Consider the following 27,854-nt stretch of genomic DNA (forward strand, 5'->3'; position numbering starts at 1 on the left):
TTTTTTTTTTTAATATAAGATAGTACACTACAAATTTTGATATTTTTTATTTGGTGTTTTGTAAAAACTGAAATTAATATCAGGTGAGTATTTCTTTTATTTAAAGTAAATTATGGGTCTAAAATTTTAGTGAGAATCCAACTTTCAAATATTTGGACTATTTTTTCTTTCAAGTTGCAACATTAATTTTGTATTGGGGTCAAAATTTATTATTAGTTGGGGTCATTAGAATTATTGCTCATGACATATAATAGATTTTTGAAAATTCATGGGGGTCAACTGACCCCCTATCAAACCCCTGCCTCCGCCACTGAAAATACTAAAAGTCACACTTATCTTTTTTAATCTATGGTTTATTATGTGAGTTGGTCTCTGTCATTCTTCTTTACTTTGAAATCTTGTCGTCCTTTTATGAACCAACTTTTTCTTCACCTCTCGTGGTTGTAACAAAAAAAGTTACGTACGTGTGCTTTGTGCGATATATGGATAAACGTGAGAGTGATCATTATACCTTTTAGATCCAACAAGCTCAAATAACTACATAGTCTACATTCATGAATGTTATACGAAAAGACTTATACCATTTTTATAGGGTTTCATAGCGTGAAAAAATGAGTCTCATATATACTTTTTATCTTTAGCATTCATCAATTATTTTGCATTTTTGAGAAATGTTTCCACTAGTTGGTATGCCAAAAAAAAAGAACTAGAAAAACCTAAACCACTTTTTTTTTAACGTTTACGACTATTCAACTAAAATGTAATACCTTTCGAGATCATTTGACTATTCTGCTATCTCAATTTGAAGCCCTACTTCAAGAAATGTTAGATGTTATTGTAATATTGGGTTATAATCTAAAGTCTAAAAAAAAAAAGGCATAATATTATGTATTAAAGTATTAAACGCATGTGCTCTGTGTAAAAAACTCATGAGTGATAGAGAAAACGACTCCAGGCTCCAGCTTCAATGGCGTACGAAAGGATTTTGTTTAGACAAATTAAAAATGGACAGTCACTTACCTCGAGAGCCAGCAAGCTAAATTTCTTGACCAGAGAGACTTCTCTAACTCTTCGTGCGTATCTCATGGTTTCTTAATACTTACTTTCTTAGGTCCGAAACCCGAAAGGGTAACGTGCAGTTCAAGATACCCTGCCTTCTGTTTTTTTTTTTATTGACGGTTTCACATATTCCTATGACATAAACAAGTATTCACAAGAGTTATGAAACTTCAGAAACAGAGTCGGTGACTGCCAAGTGTGTGGATTTAGGTACAATGTTTTCTTTAAGATGACTTGATTTTAAAAGTTGTAGAAATTTTACTAAGGGCTACTAAGATATACATTGAGATTTACACTATCGGAACGAAAATGAAAAATGATATAGTCTGTCCTCACTCCTCTCTGGGGATCCATCTGTTCCACCACACGGTCTTTCGGCCATCGCTAATCTCATCAATAGTCTCAGTAACTGTTTTCACAAGCTTCCTCTGAAGCCTAAGTGCTGATGCAAGAGCATTTCTTTGCGCATTCGCCTTCTTTCGAGGCTCTTTCTCCTATAGTAATAATAAAAAAAGAGAAACATGGTTTGGGATTGGGCATCAATCTTGGGTAATTCCAAATATTATAGGTACTTGAAAAAATGAAAAAAGTGTAGATTGACAACGAACCCTGAGTTCTTGGAGTTGCGTTTCTGTGAATCCACCATCTTTTTCTGTCCCATTTTTTGCCATTAACTGAATCACCCAATTTGCTGCTTCACTGTAGTCCTGTTGTGTAGCCCTGAAGTACTGCATCCTCAAGTTTTGCATGACGGACAACGCAAGCAATCCTTGTCTATCGAAATATGGGTGAGCAAGAGCTGCTTTTGCGCTGATTCTTTGTCTTGCTTTGTACCGGACCATCGATGTAAGAAGTTCCCATCCGATTCCACCGTCTAGATCTAATAGCTCGAACCCTCTACGGAGATCACCGCTTGCACGTGGCTCCACTAGTTTTCTCCAAGCAGTTAAGTCATATTCACATCTTTTCAGCTGGCGGTTGAACTGAATGAGGTTGCTGTCAGATCTTAAGGATGGGAAGGCCTGGAATGGTAAAAGCATGGTGAGAAGTTGATAAGAACGAAACTGGTTTCTGCTCTGATAATCGAGGAGGGGATGATAAAAAACCAAGAACAATCAGAACAACAGAACCAAAAGCAATCCAGGCAATGAAAAATTCTAGAGCATTCCCCACTTTCCCAAGGCCTAACACCCCTAGAAACCTGAAGGATCTCCTATTTACTCTAATCCTAGTCACTGACTGATGAACGCATTTATAACATAAATTGACACAACCAGAACATAGGGACTAGGTGCTTGTCAAAAGATAGTTGAACATGCCTGAGTCAAAACCTCTGAGAAAACTAAAAGCCAATTGGTGTATTGCTGCTTACCATTTGAAGGAAGATGAGGCCAATGCTATAGATATCAAACCTATCTGGCAAATTCATCTGTTTGGACAAAACAATAAGCATCAAAATCCAACACTTAAGTTTATGAAACTATAAGCTTTATATCAACTAAGCTCGCATAGTCAAACAATTGAGTTGTCACCTGCCACAGGACAGGGGAAAGTGCAGCTGCAACAGGTGCTGAAGGTGCAGATGGAGTTTGGGTGCTCATGATGTATTGCTCAGGTGCTGCATACCTGAAAGCGACAAGCCGAAAAGAAAGATATTTATTATATCACGGAGAAACAAAATTGCTGTTTCTGAAGTTTACGAAACAAAAGGTTCACATTTATGATCCTTGGCACAGAAAGATACAAATCTTGAAAAGAAAAAGACCTTGGATCCAGGAGAAACTCTTTTGGAATGTAGTTAATTCCCACTCTCAAATCAGCTGCAGCTCCAAGATCAATAATCTTGAAAGAACGAGAACCTGCTCAAGTTTTAGTGGACACAAAACATGAGTCCTCATCTTTTCATTGGGTTCCCTGCTTGAAAAGGTTCGAGAACTAAGATGATTTACCTTCTGAGAAAATAATGTTCTGAGGCTTAACATCCCTATGGATAATCCCAGTTGAGTGAAGACCATCCAATGCAAACAAGAGTTGTCTCATGATAGTCTGAATAATTTTGTTTTCTCTTTCCAACCCTTTAGGCAAGTCTTGAACTTTCCCAAGGATGATAGTTTCTACCTATATTATTGCCTTAGAACGTGCCAACACATAGGAGATAACTGCAAAAGGCTAAATAACCATGAAAAAGAATCACATACATTATAAGGGAATTCTTTACTCTGCAGCAAACCAGCAAGTGTTGATTCTCCTTCATATTTCCATAACAGCCAATACTCAGGTCCCTTCTTCGAAGACTTCTGCAACAATTTTAACAAACAGCTAAATCATAAACCAAGAAATTCGAAGGAAGACATCATTTCAGAGGAAGAGAAATTACATCGAGAAATCCATAAACAAAATCAGCACAGCTATTCCCACAAGCTCTTCGAACTCTCTCGTTCATCCAAATTTCCACCGCACCATATTCAGTCGCCTTCTTCAATACATACTCACCCTCCTACCAACAATACATCATCCTCACCTCAATAACAAAATGATAACCTCAATCCAAATCAAACACAAAGCAAATGATCAAAGCTTTTGTTTTTACCTCATTAGAACGTTTTTTGGATAATGAGACTTTATAAACAACACCAAAAGAACCTTCCCCTAATTTCTTCCCAACAACAAAATCATCCTACACAAAACCAAAACCTAATTCCATCAATCAAACCAAGAGACAAAACCCAAAAACACTCAAAACCCATCATAAAAATCGGACCTTTCTAAAAGTAGGTCGAAAAAATCTCTCAACGAAAGCAAGAACAAACATATCGAAAAACCCAGGAGCAACACCAGGTGTTGCCCATAGATACGAGAGAGCAGTGAGAGCTAAAGCAACTCCAGGAGCAGTGATCGTTAAACCATTCGATTTCGGCAAAGTGCTGCGATAGATCATATCACCACACTCCATAACCGTACATGGAAGTCCGACTCCAACTCCGATGAAGAGATTGTGAACCGTATCGATCAATTGAGCGCGACAATCGGAATTGAGCTTAACCGTTGGTTTAGAACTCGAAATTGGTGAAGTTAGAGAGAAATGTTTGAGCTTTTTGCCGAGAAACGGTGAGGGAGTTCCGATGTAAGCTCCTCCCGGAGATATTGTAGCCATGGCGGAAGTTTTCACCGGAAGAGAGTTTCAGTTTTTTGGAAGACAAAAATCAAAATTCCTTAAAACAGTCGTTGATTTCGCACCACTAGTTTTTTTTTTTTCATTTCAAATTAATTATTTTTTTCGTACTTAGTAGAGATTTACACCACAAAGGACACGTGGATTGGGTCAGGTTCGGATATGTAAGTTTTTAATAATGGGCTTTTTATGCGGCCCATTAATGATGAAGTGCAAAAAAACTCAAAAACTCATCAAGTTTACGGAAATTTACTCATTTTCTAGACCAGCCCAAATAAAAAAAAAAAAACTCAAAAACCCTTATATGTATCTATTATCGATATTATTGGCTTCTCAATGATCATATCAATGAATAGAATGTAAAATAAAAAAAAATCTGACATAGTTTTTAATTTTATACGTTAAATCATTAAAAATTATGTACATCAATCAAACTATTGGAGTTCTTGGACGTGTGGCTTTTATGGTAAATAAAAATTCTATTTCGAATCGTGTGACTAATAATAACAATTCCAATATAATCTTTCCTGTTGTGCAATGACGATGGAGAATCGAAAAATCATCTTTAATTTATTTATTCGTTTGAGAAAATTCAGTGAATGTAGTGAATATATATACTTGTTATGTTTTGTATGATTGTATCTATCAGTCGGTCACACATTACTTTCCACCTCATAGAGGGTTTAGTGATAAGATGGTTAACAATTATTAATTTAGCGCCATTGACTTCTTTGCACTTACCATCTTTCTTAATTTCTTTTACGTAGATTTTGTGTCTACGAATTATAGAGAAAAATATAATTCTCTTCGGCACCCGATCCTAAACTCTTGTTTAGCAAAGTCCCCATCAATTATCGATTTAAAGCTAAGTAAGACGCCGTTGATCTAAAGTTTAAGTTTAAATCTGTTTTTCTTACAGTCTTTATAAAATGTAATTACTTTAATTGAGTCTCATTGTATCACAAAATCTCACATTTTTTTAATAGTATGTCATAGTCATACCATTAAGGCAGTAACCCATTGAAATAATAGAAATCAACTTTCTTGATGAAGTGTTTTGACCGTTTCCGTACAATTATTATATGACAACGATTTGGCAATTTTGTTTACTTCGTTGACCTCGATGTACGTAAGCTAATTGTCTTCATAATCCCTGTTTGAAAGATAGTTAATTGTTTTTTCCTTTCATAATTGTATGAAATAGATGCTGGTGCTTCTAAACTTTTTAACTAATACTTATGCCACTCCGATCCATATCAAAGAAATATAAGTTATATAACCATCATTCCTACAATAATGACTGGAGTAAAGTTCGTCACGCAATTGACCGACGCATTTAAAAATATTTCTTGCCAACATTTAAGGCCAAAACTTTACGGTTCGATATCGATATAACAAATCACTATTTGACATAGAAAAAAAAAACAAGTACTTCTATAGTTGACAGTTGTACTAGTTTTGTTGATGTTATGTTATACTCCCTCTGTTTTTGAAAAGTTGTCGTTTTAACTGTATTTGGACAAATTAAGAAAATATATACAATGACTATATTAACCTCATAAAAATGACAAGTAATTATTTACAAATAATTTGTGTTCAATAAAATGAGGGTAATTTTGGTAGTTATTGGCATAAATTACATTATTACCTTAAAACGACAACTAATTTAAAACAAAAAAAAACTCTAAAACGACAACTATTCGAAAACGGAGGGAGTAAAAATTAAGTGGATATTCAAAGATTTAATGCAGTTAATTGATTTTTTAAAAATCTAAGAAAAGAAACTAACAATTATAATCACTATTTGATGGTTTTACCAATGACGAAAATATTTTGAAGCGGGTCGTACAACGACGGATGACAAATATTATTCCCACCAATGACATAACAACTTACAATAAACCCATAACTTGTACACATAAAAATATTTGTATCAGCATTGGAAAAGAAATGTGAAAAGAATCATAAGAACATTGACCACAATGTACGCACAACATATACAGCTTGTCGGTATCGACGTGGATACGTGATCAAAAGATACAGTCAAATATATTCTCATTTGCCTCACACATGCTATTCTCATACTAATCACTACATTAAGTCACATGATTAGCTAAACTAATCATGATATACAATTTTGTTTTCATTTAGTATTATTTATTAGTTTTGCTCGGCTTTATGAACAGAACATCAAGTTGGACAAAGTCGCTTCAATTCCAGATAGTCACTTTAAATATGTATAATGTATTGATTTGATAACTTTTAAGTTTATTTTGTTTTGGTTAAATCTAACCACATTAATTCATTTGATTGAGAAACAAGAAAAAAAAAATTCCCCTTCACAAAAAGTATCATTAGAGTTTTAATTTTGTTTCATAAATAGTGTTATTTTATATTTTGAATATAATTTAAAACCAATTTTCTAGTTTATCTTTAACCCAATTTTTTATTTTTTAAACTTAAGTCATTATCATCTATTAAACAGAGGCATATGGCATACATGTTTATAAGGATAAGTTTTCGTGTGCTATGTCAAAATGACACTCTTTATAACTTCTCATATTTGTGCTGATTTTACATACATTAAATGTTGAGAATAATATATGTGGCAAGCAAATACAAGTTCATAATAATAACTACACATTTTATCCTATACACATTGATAAGCTTTATTGGCTAGACATTAATCAATTAACCAACTACAAATCGATACGTTTATGCTGTGATGGATTCAGGGTTAGTTAAATCATGGAAACTCGATAACGAGTGGCCGCTGCAATTTACAAAAGTTTTATGTGTATAATATTTAATTAGGCGCACGCTAATTAATACTCTAATTTTTCTTCTTTTCGCCTTTGTATCCAATTATTTAGTATGTGGGAACCACAAAATTGATCTTTTAATTAAATTATGTTGGTCCTGGTGGTCTAAATATTTAATTAAGTTAGTTCTGGTGGCTTAAAACTAGGCCACGCGCGCGAGTTTCATTATTCCACCATTTTAATTAGTCAAGTCTGATTAGCCGAAGATGGAAATAAGAAAAAATGTCAATAAATAGATGTAGTCTCTGTCTCTTACCAAAACTGTACGATCTCAACGATGGAAGATAAGAATCTAAAATCAACGAGTAAGATGGAATCGGAATATTACTAAAATTAGGATGAGATGAGGTTTGGGTCCATACTTAACAGTGACAATGAAGGAGCTGACTTTTTCCTTCTTAAAACGTATCACAAGTTTTCTCCTACTCTAATTTCATCTCCAAATTGTTGACAAAACGACGTTTGCGTTGCGACACCTTACCCCGCACAAGGTTTTCCTACGTAAGTTGCATGGACTTTTTTCTTTTTCTTATTCTTCAAATAATTTTTTTACCCCTCAAAATTTAAACGATTTTTCAGGATATTTTCTATCAATATGCTTAATTTTCTTATTCTCCGATGTTGTTATTTTCTATCAATATGCTTAATTTTCTTATTCTCCGATGATGTTATTATTTATTGTTACTGATTCAGCTTTCAAACTTACCATGTGATTTGAATGATTATTGAAGTGTCACATTAATTGATAAATTAAATGTGTTGGGATAATGAGAGCTAGCTGATATATACATACATATTGTAGAGTTTAGAAAGTTACAACTAATTCTTAATCAGTTATATGAACTGTTTCTGTTGTGAATTGTAGTTTTTCCTGTGTTTCTTTAATTTTGGGTCTTTATTTTTCGCTATTTGTATTTCAAAAACTTACAAAAATAGTATAAATACTTTACATATTTTTTTTGCTAAAGAATAAATACTTAACACCGAAATTATTATTATCAACTAGGTCGAACCCGCGGTCCACCGCGGGAGAATATTGGTTCATATGTTGCGTTTAATATTGTGTGTGTTTTTTAGTAGAACGAATCGTGTAGTATACTTATAAATATTCATAATAACGAATTGTAGAGAAAATGTAAAATTGTTTATAAATATACCCATCGTAATAATTATGATTTACAAAATAGAATTTTGTGTTTTAAAATTCTAAAATTAGACGATTCATGGGAATTAGAGCAGTCAAAATAGGTAAAAAACCGCAGGTCCAGCCCACATCATCTCACTATGGGGTAGATTTGGGAAAATATATTAAACCCGCAAATAAGCGGGCCACATGGATTAATTCGCAGTGGGTCATAGGTTTAATCGGTTTTCATCCGCGAGTTGGCGGATCAGCCCGCATATTAGTATTTATTGATAAAATTATAATTTATTCAACATGTGGTAATTTAAACAAACTTTTAATAGTATTTTGATTTATTTATTTATTTTAGTAGTATTTTAAATTTTGGTTACTATAAAATTATTTAAACAAAATCCATGGACAATCCCGCAAATCCGCATACATTCGCTGGACGGATTTGTATTTCATATATGCTACCCGCGGGTCGTGCGGACCGACTAACTACAAGTCAAAATATTTTTTGTCTATCGCAAAACGGACTTAACGGGACGAATCAACTCGCTTTGACAGTTCTAATGGAAATATTATTTAGTCATACAACAAAATAAAGTTTGGACATAGTAATAATAGAATATGTATCTAGATGAGAGATTGAAAGATGAAGTATAATGATTAAAAATTAATTATTATTTTTCATGATTCACAAAATTTAATAAATACTTATCATCTTGTTGAATAATTCTAAAATCATATTCAAGAAATCTTTATAAATTGAAAATTAAACTTCTTTGGTAAGCTATAGGTATGAAAATATCATAATTTCGATTTAATCTAATTAAATTAAAATTAGTTACATGGATTTCATATCTATTTAATTTACACGACCAAAATAAAAATATCTGTTTAATTTACACGACCAAAATAAAAATATCAATTTAATTTATAAAACAGATGGGTTATTTGTGATAAATTTTCTAGAATTCTTTAGAAGCAAGTAAAATATATTTCAATTAATGATAATTAGCTAAAATGAACGAAATTAATGACAAAAACGTTGATTGTTATGGAATTAGTCCCAAAAATACATGAACAAATTTATTATACGTAATTAATGTATAATATTGTTTGGAATATGCTTTTATTATTAGTTACCATAAGTACAATCAGATTTTATTTGATTTCCATAAATATTTGATTTTATTTCGATTTTTCATTATTAATTCGAATTTATATTCCAAAAAAATTTCAAAGATCCGATTTCAGAATTTCGGGTCAATTTTCTGATTTTAACCCGATCTATTTTCATTTGTACTTCTCTTTTAATAGTATAGAGATATAGAAAAATTCAACACAAAATAATTGGTCAGTCGAGAAACAATCGGACGTTATAATTACTGAACTGCTATAAATCTGTAAAGTAAAACGTAAAGATTATTTAAAATGGGGGCGAAGATGAAAACATAGCAACGTTGGAGTGTTTCAAAAATATTTGGTTGGATGAGATCAAATCAAACTAGTCAAATTATCTCCCTCCCAAGCGGGAACAACACGCCATGTCCACACTTAATCCATTTTTCTTTCTCTGAAATATATAGAGATACGTACATCGATAATATTCTTATACTCCCTCTGTTTCACAAAAAGTATCATTTTAGAGTTTTGCACACAGATTAAGAAAACATTAAATTTTTTGTTTTTTCTAAACAAAAACATCATTAACTATATACCTAAACATAATCTGTCCAATAGTAAAACAATCTGTAGAATACTAATAGTCATAAAACATAAAAAATTATTAAATTTTGCATTGAAAACCTAAAACGACACTCTTTGTGAAACAAAAATAATACCTTAAAACGACACTCTTTATGAAACGGAGGTAGTATTATAAAATAAATTAGAAATATCATATACCACATGCTAAGTTGTATAAAGAGAATTATTAGTGTTTGCTAATTGCAATAAATACATACATTTCCTATTGGTCTAGACAAAAAAGAGCTACACATTAAGAAGGAAACTGAAAAACAAAAAGAAAAGCAAAATAAGTTTAGGATATTTGTATGAGTGTATGAGACAACAGTATCAGATAAGATCATAATCCTTGCGACCTTACCTATCCAAAAGTCTCTTCTTTTTTTTTGTTTCTAATCAATGTACAAAACATTTAACCAAAAAAAATATAAATATGGTGAATAAAATATGGATACAACAATTGCTTCAAAGGGGGATGAACTTAAAATATACCAAAAAAAGAAGAAGTGAGGATAGGTTCATGTGAGCCCCCATCCCACTTGACCCTCTTGGTAGGTCCCCATTTACCATGAACATGTAACCCATTGGTTCTTCATTTGTATGTATTGTTTTGTCAAAACTATGACTTAATTTTATTTTTTATCCTCTTCTCTGACTTATTTTTTTTTTAATCTCTGACTCTTCAATGTATGTCAATGTCACAAAACAATTGAACATATTTGGATTGTTGAAAAACATATCGATATTCAGTGACTTCTTTCTCCTCTAGCATCTAGATTGTCATAACTGTCTTGAATTGTACATAAAATTTTATATGAATTGATCATATGCTAATACCTCAATGAATCAATGATCTATTAGAATACAAGTTTTAATTCAAAACTAATGCGCAATGAATGGATTGACTCATATATCTTATATATTAGTCAATATTTTTTTTATTTTTTAATATGAGATATTATTATTTTTAATACGCTCATTCGAGATGATGATGACTCTTCTACCATTGGTCTCGGTATGCTCGCGCATGAATCAGCAGACCCAGTGGCGGAGGTAGTGAAGAGGGAGGGGAGTCAATTGACCCCCATAACATTTATGATTTTTTGTTTTTTAAGGTAAGTTTGACAATAATTATGGATATTTTGGTTTAATTTTTCCATAATGACCCTCATCCAACAATCAATTCCTTAATTTGACCCCTCTGATGTTTATTTTTTATTTAGCATTAATTCATTTTTCATTTTTTGTTTTATGTTTTTTCTAATATATGGCTACAAATCTCTAAAATTGTGGTACATACTAATTTCTTTTAGGCATATTCTATTTTTTTCCTTAGTTTTTTTCAAAAATTTTCTTAGACATATTTTATTTAGTTTAAAATAAATGATTTAATATTAATATATAATTTAATAAAAATAATTAATTATATATGACCCCTATAAACTAAAATTCTAGCTCCGCCACTGAGCAGACCAACTATTGGGTTGGACCTATTGTAGATTGGATTGGACACGTATGGATCAGACTCTGATATTATACTACAATATGAGTTTTCAACTCAAAACCAACTGGCAATGCGCGGTACTAACTCATATCTATATACTAGTCAAAATTTCTTATTTTTTCCAATGTGAGATCTTATTATCCCTTTCCAATGTTAGATATTATTATCTCTAATATAAATCATGAATAACATCTAAATTTAATGTTTAACTATATCTAGTCTACATGGTATATATATCCATCCTTTCCGGAAACTATATACAGTATGAGTTATAAAACCAAGAAAATTTGGTTATCCAGTAAAAGATCTAATTTCGACTATGGTTATATATCAGTTTTAACAACTTATATGATGATTGATTTTAACAACAACAACAAAAAAAAAAAACTTATGATTGATTGATGAGAACTTTGTTTGATGAAAGTACGTGGTAATGTGTTGTAAGAAAATGTTCTTACGTCGTTGAAATATGTTTCCCAAAAATGTACATAACAAACGTACGAAAGATATGTAAAAGCCGTGGTACTACATTTTTTTGTCTGCCCTTCTCGGAAACTTCCGTCAAATTATTTTTGCCGTTCTTGTAAGCGTTGACCCTACCTTTCCATTTTTAAAATGTTTTCTCAATTTGACCCATTTTTTTTTCCATAACACAATCAAATTTAACTTCAAAAACATATAATTAATTAGATACAAATAATAACATGGACATGTACATGCACTTGCCTCGTCCATTCCTTACATCATCATATGTCTTTGTATATATATCAACCAAAGAAATGAAAAAGTAACAACGTCACCAAAATCTCTCTCACCTAATTTGTGTTTCTTCTTTCTGTTAAAAGGTTATAATTTGTGTTTCTTGGTTTGGTGAGAATCTTCAAGAAACAGAAACAAAAAATGGATTCCAGTTGCATAGACGAGATAAGTTCCTCCACTTCAGAATCTTTCTCAGCCACCGCCACCGCCACCGCCACGAAGTTGTCTCCTCCTTCTCATCCGGCTGCGGCGTTACGCCTCCACCGGATGGGAAGTGGCGGAAGTAGCGTCGTGTTGGATCCCGAGAACGGCCTAGAGACGGAGTCACGAAAGCTACCATCGTCAAAATACAAAGGTGTGGTTCCTCAGCCTAACGGAAGATGGGGAGCTCAGATCTACGAGAAGCACCAACGAGTATGGCTCGGGACTTTCAACGAGCAAGAAGAAGCTGCTCGTTCCTACGACATCGCCGCCCGTCGATTCCGTGGCCGCGACGCCGTCGTCAACTTCAAGAACGTTCTGGAAGATGGCGATTTAGCTTTTCTTGAAGCTCACTCTAAGGCCGAGATCGTGGACATGTTGAGAAAACATACTTACGCCGACGAGCTTGAACAGAACAATAAACGGCGGTTGTTTCTCTCCGTCGACGCTAACGGAAAACGTAACGGATCGAGTACTACTCAAAACGACAACGTTTTAAAGACGCGTGAAGTTCTTTTCGAGAAGGCTGTTACACCTAGCGACGTAGGGAAGCTAAACCGTCTCGTGATACCTAAACAACACGCCGAAAAACACTTTCCGTTACCGTCACCGTCACCGGCAGTGACTAAAGGCGTTTTGATCAACTTCGAAGACGTTAACGGCAAAGTGTGGAGGTTCCGTTACTCTTACTGGAACAGTAGTCAAAGTTACGTGTTGACCAAGGGATGGAGTCGATTCGTCAAGGAGAAGAATCTCCAAGCCGGTGATGTTGTTACTTTCGAGAGATCGACCGGACTAGACCGGCAGCTTTATATTGATTGGAAAGCCCGATCCGGTCCGAGGGAAGACCCGGTTCATGTGGTGGTTCGGCTTTTCGGAGTTGATATCTTTAATGCGACAACCGTGAAGCCAAACGACGTCGTAGCTGTTTGCGGTGGAAAGAGATCTCGAGATGTTGATGATATGTTTGCGTTACGGTGTTCCAAGAAGCAGGCGATAATCAATGCTTTGTGACATTTTCTTTTTCCGTTTTTTTTTCTTTTTTCTTGAATTTGTCAAGTTGTGTAGGTTGTGATTCTTGCTAAGTTGTATTTAGGAAAAGAGGACAAGACCAAAAAATAAACTGAAAAAAATGGTTTTGTGGAAAAGTGGTAAGTAGACCTACCTCATAATAAAACGTTACCGGATACAACCTAGATGTGTATCGGTCCCTAAAACTAGATGAATCAAATTTATAACTATCTAAAATTGGATGATAAATCGGAAAAAGAGGAGGAATTCTTGGCAATTTCATCCACAAGGACTTATTTCTCTTCCTTGGCAACCAAAGGATCGGATGCTCATAGATGTCTTAGACGTGTCTTAATGATCTCACATATATAGTAACCCTTGGATTCTCAACATGAATGATGCACTTGTAGAGTCACTCTCTCTAACTTCATCACTTCATAGCCCAAATTGTCAAGGCACTTCATTGCCCAGGCTAAAGCAGTAGTATTGAATCATCGAGAAAATTTGTTCGGGTATCTCTTGTCTAGTAGATTCAATTAGTTTGAATGTTTCCAAATCCCATAACTTTATTAATTGGATTGATAGCATATAAAACTAGAAGATATCGTGAAAGGTATGTTTTGACATTGTAAAAGATTTAATAGCAAGCTTTGAAGAATTTAAGATGGAGCAAAGCGAGATCCTGCTCGTGTACAAAATAGAGTATTTAAGCATTCAACATGGAAATATGTAATATATGGGGAATATGAGAAACTGGAGTCTATTTTTTGGATTTGAAAACTATCTAAAGACACCAAGACTCGATATCAAGTCTTGGCTTTGGTTTTATAATATCGAAACGCGTGAAATACCAAGTCCTAACACTTGAAGCTGGATACGACAAAGTGGACAATTTTGAGATTCTTGAATCCAGTCTTTAATGCAGAGAGTGTGGAAGACATGAGAACAAGGAGAAGTAATGGTTGCTTACATCCCAAGAAAGAAATATTCTTGACATATACAACATGTGCCAAACAAATCCATATCAGGGCCAAGCACTGTGACACTTGTTATGATCAGGATTCAATCTTCTGGAAACAATTGGTAAAACTGAAAGTTAGCGTTTTCACCCATCCAACCAAATGTTCAATATAAAAATCCGGGAACTGAGTCAAACCGACCTCACCTATCGCATCTCGAATAACCCTCATCAGTAAATTGTCTGACTTCTCTAAACGTCTGTCTACACTTTTCAATATCTTGAGATCAATGGTGTCATGAAGTTTTGTATCTTTTGCTTCTTGAAGCATCATCTCAATATCCACTGGTGGTACCATTATTGTTTATTCGACATGAACTAAGAGAGGACTTTTACCAAAACTAAGAGAGGAACCCATCTCTGCTTGGACCAAGCCTCCCTCTGCTTCATTAGGTGATCCATGAGGCCATGGACGATGCTGGCCTTGTCCTCGGCCGTCAACCTCGCCAGAGGTGAGATCTTATCGACTTCAAATGCTAAAACATCCATAATGAATCGTGTCGGGGAACAAGGAAACCCGAACCAATAATCATACTCACTTTGTAATAAGGAACGAATCAGTTTCTTGCCACCCCACTCATGCTCGCTCGCGTAAACAACATCAACCCTGACCTCTACCATGAACCGAGCGTAAGTAAGTGTCTCCTCGTACGCTAAACCCATGTCATCATATATTCATATGACTGAGACTCTGAGAGTAGTGGGACTTCACACGTAAACCCTTACCAGCCGGTTCAGGGTCGTATCTTAGCCATGGCCCATACACATGTGCTTTAAACTTGCGGGTCAAAGCTCTCTGCTCTGCGACTTTCTCACACTTCCGGTGGCTAATCATACCTCAATGTTCACACAACTCTCCAAGATTCATGTACTTGAACTGGACAAACTGACGCCTACGACCTCTACCAATAGTTAACCCGGGAGGGAGCGGTTTTTTCATATTTATCTAGGCTTTAACCCAGCGGGGGATCCATGAATTTTTTTATAGGGGCATTCGATATTTATAAAATATAAATAGATTTTATATAAAAATAAATAAATATATATATATGTATATATATGTATATATAGTTTTTGCTTTATTAATTGTGATATTATATAATTCATAACACTATATAAGAAAAATAGAATGAATATAATATTTATATTAAAAATCATTTAAAGTTTTTTTAAAAAACAAAGAGTAATATTTAAAAGGTAGAGATTTTGAATTAACATATTTAGTTTGATTTAAAATTTTAAAAACAAAGAGTAATATTTAAAAGTTAGAGAATTTGAATTAACATATTTAGTTTGATTTTAAAATTCACTAAACGAATTAAAACGTAAAATGTAAATTTAAGAAATTTTGTACTAAGATTTTTAATTTATTCTTCTATAGAAATCTCAAATATTTAGAAAAAAATCCATAAAATATCATCAATTACTATAATTATGAACCACCAAAGTTAAGGGAAGAGACCAAATTTTTTAAAGATTAATTTTTGAGTTGATACAAAAGGGAAATTGATATTATGGTGAATGCATTGATATTACGTTGTTGTTTATATTTGGACTTAAATTTTGTAACCAACTAGATTTTACTCCACGGTACACCGCGGGTCAATTTTTTTTAACTAAAAATTAAATTTAAGTTGCATTTTTTTAATATTTTTTATTTTGTTATGTTTAAGATTGTATAATTGTATTTTGATTGTTAATTTCAGGATTTCATCCGTGATATATATACCGTTCCACATTAATATCGATCCAAACCCGTCCCACTATATAACCCGTCCCGTAAAATTAAACATAATTTTGTTACTTTTTAAATAATAATTTATTTAATAGACATATAATTAGAGTCAATTTAAAATTTTGACTATATATATATATATTTTAAAATTTTAGTTAATAATAATTAATTCTATATAATGATTCCAAATTAATTGAGTATGACTGACGGTTAAGATTAAAGATTAAAAACCGGATTAAGATTTGAATGACCACGATTAAATGTAGGGATTTTTGAGATCTTTTAAGGAAATCGAATTGAATATGGATGTAATTGTGGCAAGGATTAGTTATGGTTAATATATTAGGTTAAGATTTTTGGAAACGATTTTTTAATGTTAATATCTTTGATTTAATTTTGTAAATCTAAATAATTAATGTCAATGACATTTGATAGTAAATAAGTTGGAACTCCAGGATTTATTTCATAAATGTCTCCAAAAATGTATATATAGATTTAGCTAAATTAAAGGGAAAAGAGATTAATATTCATTTACCTTTTTTAGTTAACCGTCAATTTGTTTAATTGGAAAACATAAATTTAAGGAGTGGGGAGGGGAGGGGGGGTGAGCAAAAGAGATTTTTTATGGGTGGCAAGTAAATTATTTTCTTAAAACTCTTAAAAGATTTCAAAAATTTAGGGGTGGCAACTGCCCCATATAAGCATCAAATTACTAAAACTTACTACAAGTCCTTGTGGGAATGTACTTTAATGATTTACTATTTATAAGAAACCAAATCGATGTACTCTACATAGATCCGCCCCAATTTGTGGGAATGTACTCTACATAGATCCACCCTCCTCGATAACCAAGATGATTGGCCGACTTTTGCAGCTGAATTGGCAACTTTCCGTTCCTTCGTTTGTTTATTCTCTTCTTTTAGTATTAGATTTCTTCCTCGTAGTTGAATTTTCGAACAGATTGTTTGGCCAAAAAAGCCCGGGCTCGAAAGAGTCTCTTTTCCCATGTAAGCTCGTCGGTTTCTGATTGGCTCTCCCCAGCGGAGAGTCTCTTTCCGATATCTTAATAAAATGGTGTTTGATGAAAAAAAAAAAAAGATCCGCCTCTGCTTTAACCCAAAAGCTAATCAATGGTTCGTCACTAAGCTTTTTCCCAATCTTCTTAGCATCTGCTTCTGTGTAGCAAAAATAGGGCAGGCCTATTACCTTGACCCGGAAGCAAGCAACCGAGAAATCAATATCGGCTTTCCATCTACGTTCCAACGTCCATCCTTTACAACTTTTTTCTTGTCTCTCTTTTCCTTGAATTCGAATAAGATAATATTTTCTTTCTCCACAGCGAAAACCTTCAAGCCGCAGGAAAATTTCCATTGCTGCCGCAATGTGCTTCAGTTCTGTCAAAGGACGGTGGAAGGAGACTTGTGAAGATGTTCCACAAGACCTGACCTGTATGCTTCCATCACCATCGCCTAGGGATTTTGTTTGTATGTATGAGATACCATCGATTTGGTTTCTTATAAATAGTAAATAATTAAAGTACATTCCCACAAGGACTTGTAGTAAGTTTTAGTAATTTGATTTGACAATGTTATTGGTTACATCTTTTAACTTCAAAAAGATATATATATATATATATATACATATATATATAACATAATTTCTTCCCTTAATATAGTTTCATGCTTTGAAACGTTTATTACTTTCTTTCATATTCTCATATGTTTGCAACCAAATGTATGTGTAATCTTCTCTCTTTTCGCTCTCTAAAACTATATGACCTCTAGTCATAGTTGTAATATTTATGTTATTTCAATTGCAAACCTTTTATCATAAAAAAAAAGAGTTAAAGTGTTTATTTTTAGTTATACAATTAAGATATTATGATGAACTAACGGATAACTATATCATGAGTTATTACTTCAAAATAATTAATGACTAGTTGTAAGAAAAAAAGTAATTAACTTCATAACAGAAATATGTGAACTGAAGGAAATACAATATTTATCTTTTGAGCTGATTAAAAAGTATTATTTGTTGGTTTAGATTACAAGTGTAAAACTGAAACGTTGAACATTATAAACACAAATACATTTCTACTACCAAAACAAATACACATTAATAAACATAATTTTTAAATTATTAAATAATCATAGAAATTATAGCTAGTTTGAGCTTTGCAAATCCACTTGTCACCACCATGCAAAATTCTCAAATGAGAGAAAATAAAACGCGTAGAAATTAAAAGATGACGCGATCAATGATCAAGATGGGTAATCTTGAGCTTTTAGTGATGCTCTGTTATATAAGTTGATCTATCGTTTCATAATTCATTTCTTTCACTCTCTCTCTCTCTAACAGATTTTGGCTCTCGTTTTCTTTCTCCATCTCTCTCTCTCTGCTTTGCTCACGTAAACATGGAAGATCAAGAACCTTTAGAGATTCATCAGCACGACTTTGCTCCGTCGGATTCTCATCTCGAGAACGACGACGAAGTAATGTGTTTCAGAGAGGTCTCCTACTCCGATCTCAAGACGGCGACCAAGAACTTCAGTTCCGACGAGATTGTATCGGAGAAAGCAGAGGAATCATCCAATATCATCTACAAGGGCGAATCACAGAGCTCCGGCTCCATTGCTGTCAAGTACTTCAAGAACATGGCTTGGCCTTATCGTGATCAGTTTGCGGTACTGTTTCTTGGCTGATAAGTTCATCTATTCTCAGATCTTTATTGTTTTCTCTTGATGGGTTTTGATTCGGTTTCTTCTTCCTTTGTTTCCCAGGAAGAGGCACGAAAAGTGGGGAAGATTAGGCACAAGGGAGTCGTGAAGATGATTGGATGTTGCTGTGATGGAGATGAAAGGTTTCTTGTTGCAGAGTTTTTGCCAAATGATACTCTTGCTAAGCGTTTCTTGCAACGTACGTTTCTCCTTCTGCTTTTGTTTTCACTTGGTCAGAGACGATGATGGTTTAAGAATTAGAAACAGATTTAGAACTAGTAGAAATCATTGAATCAGAAGTTGTTAGCATTCTCTGTCTTGAACTTTGTCGTTGTTGTGATATCACAGAGGAGAATCACACCATGGAATGATCATAGCTGAAGCTTTGGATCATTGTAGTACTGTAGGTTTTACATCTTACAATAATTTAAATGCCTACACGGTTCCCTTTGATGAGGTAAAACTAAACGAACCTTTCGATGCTTATATATGTCTCCTTATAATCCAAGGTTGCTAAACTGATTTCGTGTGTTTTTACTTGATGGATATTGTAGGAGGGTGATGCCTGTCTTTCGTGTTTTGGCTTGATGAAAGAGAGAAAGGATGATCAAAGCACACACAACAGGTGATCAATTCGCGCTTCTCTCTTCGGTTTATTAGTGTCAGAATGTGATGTTATATTCTGACTGCAGGAAGCGTTGTGAACCCTGAAAGTATGACATACAGATTTGGTTATTTTCTCTTAACTTTGCTAACGGGAAAGCAAATTCCTTTAGACCTTGTAAGTGATTCTGTTCAAAGTCATCTCTTGCTTCCAGCTTATTATTTTGCTGTGTTGTGAATACTCTTGAGTCTTGACTTTGTGAATTTTGATTACTCTGCTTCTAGTCTATACTTGAAAAGGATGTCATTGAGCTAATGGATCCAAATTTAGAGGGCGAGCTCTCAATGTCTGCAATACAATGATAGACTCAACATCACTGAGCTTACTGCAAAACTTGAACTCTTGCAAAATAAAGCACAAGTAAGGATGCATTCTCTTTCTTTATTTCTGCCATTTATGTTATAAAACCCAACTTCTTGCATGCATGTTTTCCCTTATGAAATGCTTGAATTTGAAAAATCAGCAGGAGGAGGGAGCATCTTCAAGTCCACAGGAACAACTTGCACCTTTGCAACGTCCCCCCACAAAACCAGCAACCAGAGTTGCAGGATTTCGCCGGTCTGTTCCCAGACGCGAACAGAAGACGACTCCTATTCAGAGCGATGAAGAGATACAAGCGCAAAACAGAGAGAAACTCGAACAAATGCAGATGAGAGAAGTTCAAAAGGCTAAAAACCAGCTTGAAAAGCCTAAAGCTAAGAACAAAATGGGACCTAGCAAACCTGGCCAGTCCACAAAGCCAAGAAGGAATCAGTTTTAGGAGGGTTTTATTGGATACATGAATTCATCATTCTATCTACCAGACTTTAAGAAATTGTATTTTGCATTGAGATAATGATGGTAACTTAACCCGGAAGAGCTCTAACACCTGATCCTTCCTACATTACGGGTAGATTTCATGTGGTTCATATCTCTGCGGCTCTGCCTTTGAATAGGTTTCTGTCAATCTTTGTTTTATGACTTTAAGAAATTGTTTTTTAATTCATTTGGTGGATTTAGTTCATGAACTTCAAATATATTCTAAATATTACAAAAGCTTTTTAGAAATTGAAAAGGAACAAAAAAAAAACTTGAGAGAGTTTTGTGAAACAAAGAAAAGAGAGTTTCTAAGAGTTTATCATGGAAAGATGTATTATATGCTAATAGGAGAAACTGGAGCTTCTTATGTGGATTAGGAAACTAGCTAAAGACATCAAGACTCGATAACACTTGAAGCTGGAGACGGCAGAGTGGACACTTTTGAGATTGTTGAATCCAGTCTTCAATGCAGCAAGTGTGGAAAGCATGAGAACAAGGATAAGTAAGCGTTGCTTCCTCCCCAAGGAAAAAATCTTCTTGACATACACAACATGTACCAAACAAATCCATATCGGGGCCAAGCACTGTGACACACTTGTTATGATCAGGATGCAATTTTAATTTGGAACTTCTTGGTGAAACGTTGTTCAAGTCTTTAACCCATCCCATCAACATCTCTATATAAAAATCCGGGACCTGATGAGTCAAACCAACCTCACCAATGCCATCTCGAATATTCCTCATCAGTAAATCGTCTGACTTCTCTAAACATGGGTCAACCAATTTAATAACCATGGAATTGATGGTTTCATGAAGTTCTTTATCTTTGGCTTCTTGAAGCATAGTCTCCATATCCACTGGTGGTACCAATATTGTTTTCTCGACACGAACTAAGAGAGGAACCCATCTCTTCTTCGACCAAGTCTCCCTCTGCGTCATTAAGTGATCCACGAAGCCACAAACGATGCTGGCCTTGTCCTCTGCTGTCAACCTCGCCAGAGGCGAGATCTTATCGACTTCAAGCGCTAAAACATCTTTGATAACTCGTGTCGGGGAACAAGGAAATCGGAAACAGTAATCATACTCGGTATTTAACAAGGAACGAATCAGTTTCTTGCCGCCCCACTCATGCTCGCTCGCGTAAACAACATCAACCTCGACCCCTACCAAGAATTGAGCGTAAGTAAGTGTCTCCTCGTACTCCAAACCAACCTCATTACACAACTCAAAGTAGTTCGGTTTCACAGGTAAACCCTTACCAGCCGGTTCAGGGTCGTATCTCAGCCATGGCCCATACACATGCGTTTTAAACTCACGGGTCAAAGGTCTCTGCTTTGAGGGTTTTCCACAATTCTGGTGGCTAATCATACAGCAATGTTCACAAAACTCCCCTAGATTCTTGTACTTGAACTGAACGAACTGACGTCTACGACCTCTACCAATGTAAAATCCAGGAGGGAGCGGTTTTTTCAGATTTATATGAGCTTTAACCCAAAAACATCTTGTTGAATAGTCACATTTAAACGAAATCAATGACTCATCACTAAGCTTTTTCCCAATCTTTTCAACATCTGCTTCTATGTACCAAAAATAGGGCAGGCCTAATACCTTGACCCAGAAGCAAGCAACAGAGAAATCAATATCAGCCAAGGAAATGTCTTGTGGGCATTCCTTGAGGACTAATAAGATACCATCAATGTTCCAAGGTCCACCTTTTACAACCTTCTTCTTGTCTCTCTTTGTCCTGAATTCGAATAAGATAATATCGTCTTTCTCAAAAGCGAAAACCTTGAAGCCGCGGGAAAGTTTCCATTGCTGCTGCAGTATGATTTCTGTTCTGTCAAAGGACGGTGGACAAACACTTGTGAAGAACTTTCCAGCCAAAGTCCGTTTTGGATGTGCCACAAGACCTGACCTGTATGCCTCCATCACCATTGTTAGGGATTTTGTTTTTTTGATAATAGAGGATTTTGTATAGAAGGATCTAGAAGATCTTTATGATCACTTTAGCTTAGATTAATTCAGAGGTTCGTGATGAACTTGAACGATGGAAGCATTTTTAGTTTTTAAAAAAATATAATAATAATAAGAAGAAGCCCTTGGTTTAGAAACAGAAACGAAACCGATCGTTAGATCATTGTGGCTCTGATACCATGATAACGTGATGAGAGTTTAGCAATAGGAAGAAGTTATAATTACTCTCCTAAGGATGAATGTACATGAGAGATACATTTATATAGTAAATGAATTAACCTAATTATCTAACTAATAAAATCATACAAGATATATAAATATCTCTAGAATATATTCATAATATCTTCTAGATCCTTCTATATTTTGTTTGTACGTATGAGGTACCATCGAGTTGGTTTTTTCTATATACAGTATAATAAATAATTACGCACATTAATTCCCAAATGGACTTGTAGTAAGTTTTAGTAATTTGATTGGACAATGTAAATTAGTTACATCCATATCTAATTGGAAATCAATGGTTGACTTTTCATACATAACCCAAATTTGTTTAAAATAAATAAGTTCAAACCGGATGTGATTACCGTTGGCATTTTTTTTTAGTTTAATGTAAACCGTTGGCATCTTTTTATCAGCTAAAATATGATTTTTTTAAGAGAATCACGAGTTCTATTCAGTTTTTTTTTTTTTTTTTTGAGAGACTCGAAGCTGATAAGATAGAAGTATTTTTATATATATCATAATTTAGAGAAAAAAAATTAAGAAAAAAAAAGGGAAAAGGAAAGAAATGTATGTTGCATATGTGTACGTTAAATATAATGGGATATAAGGAAGAAGGTGGGTCAGTTGATCCAGGTTAAATGTTTAAATATATTTTAATGTGTAAGAATCATTGAAGTAAAGGTAGCGTAGTTGGCAAATCCCTTGCTCTTGACACCCCTTTATTCGGGTTCGAGTCTTTTCACTGACAATATTAGAGTAATTTTTGTTTTTTACATCTGCAATATAAAATTATTAGCATTAGGCCCGTGCTAATGCACTGACATAGTATTTATTTTATTTTTTACTAAAATTAAAATATATTTTGGCATCAAACATTTATTTTGGTATAATCTAAAATATTTTAATAATTGGAGAATTTAATTTAATACTAATGTAAGATAGTATGTATATTTCATAAAGTTATAACAAAAAAAACCAAAAATAAAAAATAAGCTACTAATCTAATTAATAAAGAGATAGGGGTGAAAATAAATACACGGATAAGACAATTGCCAGGTGGAATCTCACTCTCATCTCCCCTATCTCTTTCTCCTGTTCCCTTCAATTACCCAGAAAAGTGAGGGTTTTATGTTGAGAGAGACCATGGAAAAGTGATAAGCAATTAAACGTGAATCAAGGTCAGATTGCTAACGTGTAGACGTAAACACATATATCACAAACAAATGTATTGAAAGGTAATCTATTAAGCATGACATATTTAATAATCTTTGACAACTATAACAAAATAAAAAACTGAAATTGGAGATGGTAAATTAAGGATTGATTGAAAATTAAGAGAACACGTTGGATTCCTTTTGGATTGGGTTCAGTTCGTAACTGAATCATGTAACAAAATCATTATGTACTGTAAATGCTTTGTAGATCTAAGGAGAAAGTTAAACACTTATCCAAAACGTAGAAAATTGGATAATACCGAATAAAATTCTGCAATTGTTTTCTGATCTGCCAAGGAAAATGAAACTTTTGAATGCTTGCTTGAGCTTGAAGACGTATTTGGTGAAACTGTAAACACATAAACACATATATTGAAACATTGTTTATTAAGCATGATATAAGAAATCTTTGACAGCTATAACAAAAATTAAAAACTGAAATTGGAGATGGTAAATTGATACCTTTGGGGTGAAAAAAGTAACTGATTTCTGAGACTAATCGATGTATGATGATGAGAAGACCATCTTTTTCTTTTATAGATAAGTCATCGAAATTTTGGAGGAGAAGAAGTGGAAGAGGTGGAGATCATGGGGATGAAAAAAAAAAGGGTTTTGAGAAAATAAAAAGCTAAATAAAAACGATTTCCTTTTGTTATAAGTATTAGATATAATCAAAATCCTCCGTGAAAAATGAAAGAGTAGGAAAATTGTATTAAGCTGATGTGTCAATCAGAGAATGCATCAGTTATTGAAAAAGTGACTGTTGATTTAGTATAATTAGATGACCCAGATAAAAATAATTTCTGGGTCCGCCACTGTATATATCACATTCTTTTTTTTTTGCCAAACAAATTGACGTAACGATTTACATTAGTTATATACGTAAACTTTTCTGTCTTCCAATAAAATGGGTGAAAAACTCCAACTACTTTTCACCAAGAGTTTCCAAAAGATTGCATCCTGATAAGTGATAACAAGTCTGTCGCAGTGCTTGGCCCTGATATGGATTTGTTTGGCACATGTTGTATATGTCAAGAATATTTCTTTCTTGGGAAGGAAGCAACCATTACTCTTGTTCTCATGTTTTCCATACTCTCTGCATTGAAGACTGGATTCAACAATCTCCAAATTTTCCACTTTGTCGTATCCAGCTTCGAGTATCAAGTACTTGATATCGAGTCTTGACGTCTTTAGCTTGTTTCCACATCCACATTATTCCCATATAACATCTTTCCATAATAAATGCTTAGAAACTCTATTTTTTACACGAGCAGGATTTTGCTTTGCTTGTCGGTTGATCAAACCTAAAATGCTTTTAAGCTTGCAATCAAACCTTTTACAATGTTTAGGTTTTAAGTTTTTTTTTTTTTTGTATTCATTTTGCTGCATCCATCACCATAAAAATATAAAGTCGAAACCAAACAAAGCAGATCTTTGAAAATCTTTAGAATAAGCTTTTAAACATTCAAGAACCTATAGTTTTAAAAATGTAAAAATAAGATCAAATTCAATTTTTTTTCTTATATAAATAAAGATCAGAAATAGTTTATTTCTCCATTGTTTTGTTTCGTTGTTTATGTTTCATGTGTTGACAAATCGGCAATTTCTTCTAACTTCTCCATCAGCAAAGCTTTCAGAGTTCAAAATGTTCCCCATCTTCACCATCGACTTCGAGAATTGCTCAAAGAAAGCCACTGGATCCTCCGCGTACTTGCTCACGATCCGCCGCGTTTGTATCCCGAACAAGCTCGTGTACATCTCCTGGTCCGAATTCAGTAACCCTTCTCCTCTTAGCAGTGTGTGGTAGATCGAGTTATCAAAGAGATTTGGCGTCACATTGTCCATCGCCGTCACATTGCTATCACCTTCTCCGCTGCTTGCAGGACAAATCTCTCGAAGACTTGCCAAGTACGTCTCCGAAACTGGATTTAGGGCTGACGTCACCTGAAAATCTCCATAGATCCGGGATCGGAAGTTCCGACATTGTGCCTTTCCGATTGTGTGCGCTCCTAGATAGATTATAGGTCAAGTTAGGGTTTTAGTAATTTAGCATAATTTTCGATTTAGTTTGGTTAAGAGGATTGATCTTACCTATAAGAGCGACCATGTCTTCAACAGAGAGACCTTGAGAGTAGAACTTAGCAATGATGCTGATCAAACCCTCTTCTGGAGTTGGAAGGTTTGTTGTGGCAAGCTCGTAACTTGCGGTTTTTGAATCTTTTCTTCCCACAGGAACATCCCAGTAAGGCCCACCCACCTTCAAACCAGGATCAATATTTTGTTTCATTTCATAATTCATATGATACTATATAATATACGGTATTTATTTTGAGAGATATGTTTCGTTTGTGTTTACTTACCAGGATTGTAGCATCTCTAGCACCAATTGTGAGGAGATCAGCGCATGAAACAACTCCAGGGCATTCAGATTCGATTATGTTCTTGATTCTGTCTACAATATTGTATCCTTTCAATGAGTTTATGTTGGGAGAAGCTTTTTTCTCTCCCTGTAGTGTCGCTGTTTCGTCTAGCAACACCGATCCATCGCATCCCTGCAATACCATTTTATAAGTATTTAAACCTCCATACCATAAAGCAACCCCCTTTCAGCTAAATTATGTCTCGATTTCATCCAAAATCTAACACGATATGTCGTTTGAGAAAGTATTTGATAGCAGTAAATGTTTGACATGATATGAATTTTTCTCTGGCAGGATGATTTCGTGTGTTTTAAGAAAGGTGTGGATGAGTACTTACTTGGACAAAGCAATCGTGGAAGTGTAAACGAATAATTATGGCTGCATTTCGAGGATCTTCCTTCACAATGCATTCCATTTCTTTCTTGATGACGTCAAATACGGTTGGGCAAGTAGACTTGTAATAATCTAGGATTAAAGGAAGATCCTTTCCCGGTATATCAAAGGAAAAGCAGGGGATAAAGATGGCGAGAACCATAAAGAACACAAGGAGGAGTCTCATAGTTCTTCTATCGGAAACTTTTTTGATCCAAATTTTGGGAAAATATAAAAATGTTTGTGGGGAGATAGGAGTTAGAGAAAATGGTGGGACTTCAAAGAGATATATAAGTTTTTTGAGAAGAGGGCATTGTAGAGTTTTTAGTTTTCTTGTGTTACAAGGGTCTTGAGAAGTAGGTCAAGTGAGATGCAACTAATTTTGTGAGACGGTTGTTGGGTTTTCCTATGACCATAAAAGAGTACTATTTCCAGTCTTTCCCGATTTATATATATATATTCTATTTTTATATATAATGGCTGATTTATTTTTGTTTATATGTTTGCAAAAGTTGCAATCATTTTCATCAAAATTGATTCTTGAATCAAATCTAGAAGTCTCGTTCTTTTGTAATTCGTTCAACTGTTTTGTTTGTTTGTTTTTTTTTTTTTTTTTTTTGATAACTCAGGTGATCCTAAAGGCTTTGGGGAAACCATGTTAAATTGCTCGAACCCCGGTGGCCAATGCTACTCGAACCCAATGGCGGGAATTACCTCCCTTTACCACTGGACCAAGGCGACTTGGTTCGTTCAACTGTTTTGATCTATATATTCAGGAACTAATAGAGTAATAGATCTACTTTTTTTGTTTAACTAAGAAATATATAGTTCCGTAAATGAATTTGCATATTTTCAATTTTTGTGAGATATATAGGTAGCAAATACGTTCTCAATTTTTTTCTTCTAGCTACTCAAATCGAGCTAGCAGTAATTTACATCATTTCGTTAGAACTAATAACATTGCCAAGTGTTCTTCTTTCTTCCTAATGATGAAATCTTGACTATAAAATAAAGTAGGAGGGAAAATAAGATCCACTCTTTGGCGTCATCTTGAATTATACGATTAATAAAAAAAAAATTCCAATTTTTTTTTAAAAGAACAACGACGTAGTTGTAGTCGTACAAGTACAACGATCTTCGCAAAAACCTGAATTTATTTATTTGTCGTCAACTTGTTATTATTTTAAGAATATTTTCAGTCATAAAAACGGTTAAAAACAAGGTTATATATTGGCAGGGCTAACATTAGTTGGAAAAAAAACTTGTGTTAGGTGGTTTTGGTATAGTGGTAGATGATTGTTATGACATGTGGTT

The 27,854-nt window shown here is 34.1% G+C and overlaps 3 protein-coding genes, 1 long non-coding RNA gene and 2 pseudogenes across 5 annotated transcripts; 2 read left to right on the forward strand and 4 right to left on the reverse strand.

Annotated features, from left to right (window-relative positions):
• Nucleotides 1–1,194: 1,194 nt before the first annotated feature.
• LOC9323273 (serine/threonine-protein kinase STN7, chloroplastic) lies at nt 1,195–4,405 on the reverse strand. 2 transcript variants are annotated; one of them, XM_002888639.2, is made up of 10 exons: nt 3,821–4,405; nt 3,650–3,736; nt 3,437–3,556; nt 3,258–3,356; nt 3,009–3,177; nt 2,825–2,918; nt 2,592–2,685; nt 2,432–2,488; nt 1,668–2,081; nt 1,195–1,553 (listed from the first exon to the last, which is right to left on the reverse strand). In XM_002888639.2, exons 1-10 carry the CDS (start codon nt 4,211–4,213, stop codon nt 1,392–1,394), a joined length of 1,689 nt encoding a protein of 562 aa, XP_002888685.1. In that variant the 5' UTR covers nt 4,214–4,405; the 3' UTR covers nt 1,195–1,391. The 2 variants fall into 2 exon arrangements, with proteins under 2 accessions (XP_002888685.1, XP_020891075.1); XM_021035416.1 differs by having other exon boundaries at nt 3,258–3,353; nt 3,821–4,327.
• A 7,649-nt stretch (nt 4,406–12,054) lies between these two features.
• On the forward strand, nt 12,055–13,591 carry LOC9324749 (AP2/ERF and B3 domain-containing transcription repressor RAV2). The gene has a single exon (XM_021035728.1). The coding sequence runs from the start codon at nt 12,336–12,338 to the stop codon at nt 13,407–13,409; it is 1,074 nt and encodes a 357-aa protein (XP_020891387.1). The 5' UTR covers nt 12,055–12,335; the 3' UTR covers nt 13,410–13,591.
• An 88-nt stretch (nt 13,592–13,679) lies between these two features.
• Nucleotides 13,680–15,380, reverse strand: LOC9323274 (annotated as a pseudogene).
• A 2,866-nt stretch (nt 15,381–18,246) lies between these two features.
• LOC9324750 lies at nt 18,247–20,412 on the forward strand. The gene is made up of 7 exons (XR_002334242.1): nt 18,247–18,843; nt 18,940–19,075; nt 19,225–19,333; nt 19,431–19,501; nt 19,569–19,657; nt 19,765–19,900; nt 20,004–20,412. It is a non-coding gene; the product is annotated as an uncharacterized LOC9324750 (long non-coding RNA).
• A 604-nt stretch (nt 20,413–21,016) lies between these two features.
• LOC110231099 lies at nt 21,017–22,634 on the reverse strand (annotated as a pseudogene).
• Nucleotides 22,635–25,175: 2,541 nt separating this feature from the next.
• On the reverse strand, nt 25,176–27,058 carry LOC9323275 (peroxidase 11). The gene is made up of 4 exons (XM_021034264.1): nt 26,506–27,058; nt 26,109–26,300; nt 25,840–26,005; nt 25,176–25,757 (listed from the first exon to the last, which is right to left on the reverse strand). The coding sequence occupies exons 1-4, from the start codon at nt 26,725–26,727 to the stop codon at nt 25,330–25,332; spliced, it is 1,008 nt and encodes a 335-aa protein (XP_020889923.1). The 5' UTR covers nt 26,728–27,058; the 3' UTR covers nt 25,176–25,329.
• Between the last annotated feature and the right edge of the window lie 796 nt (nt 27,059–27,854).

The sequence above is a fragment of the Arabidopsis lyrata genome (genome assembly GCF_000004255.2).
Source record: "Arabidopsis lyrata subsp. lyrata unplaced genomic scaffold ARALYscaffold_2, whole genome shotgun sequence".
Taxonomy (NCBI): Eukaryota; Viridiplantae; Streptophyta; class Magnoliopsida; order Brassicales; family Brassicaceae; genus Arabidopsis; species Arabidopsis lyrata.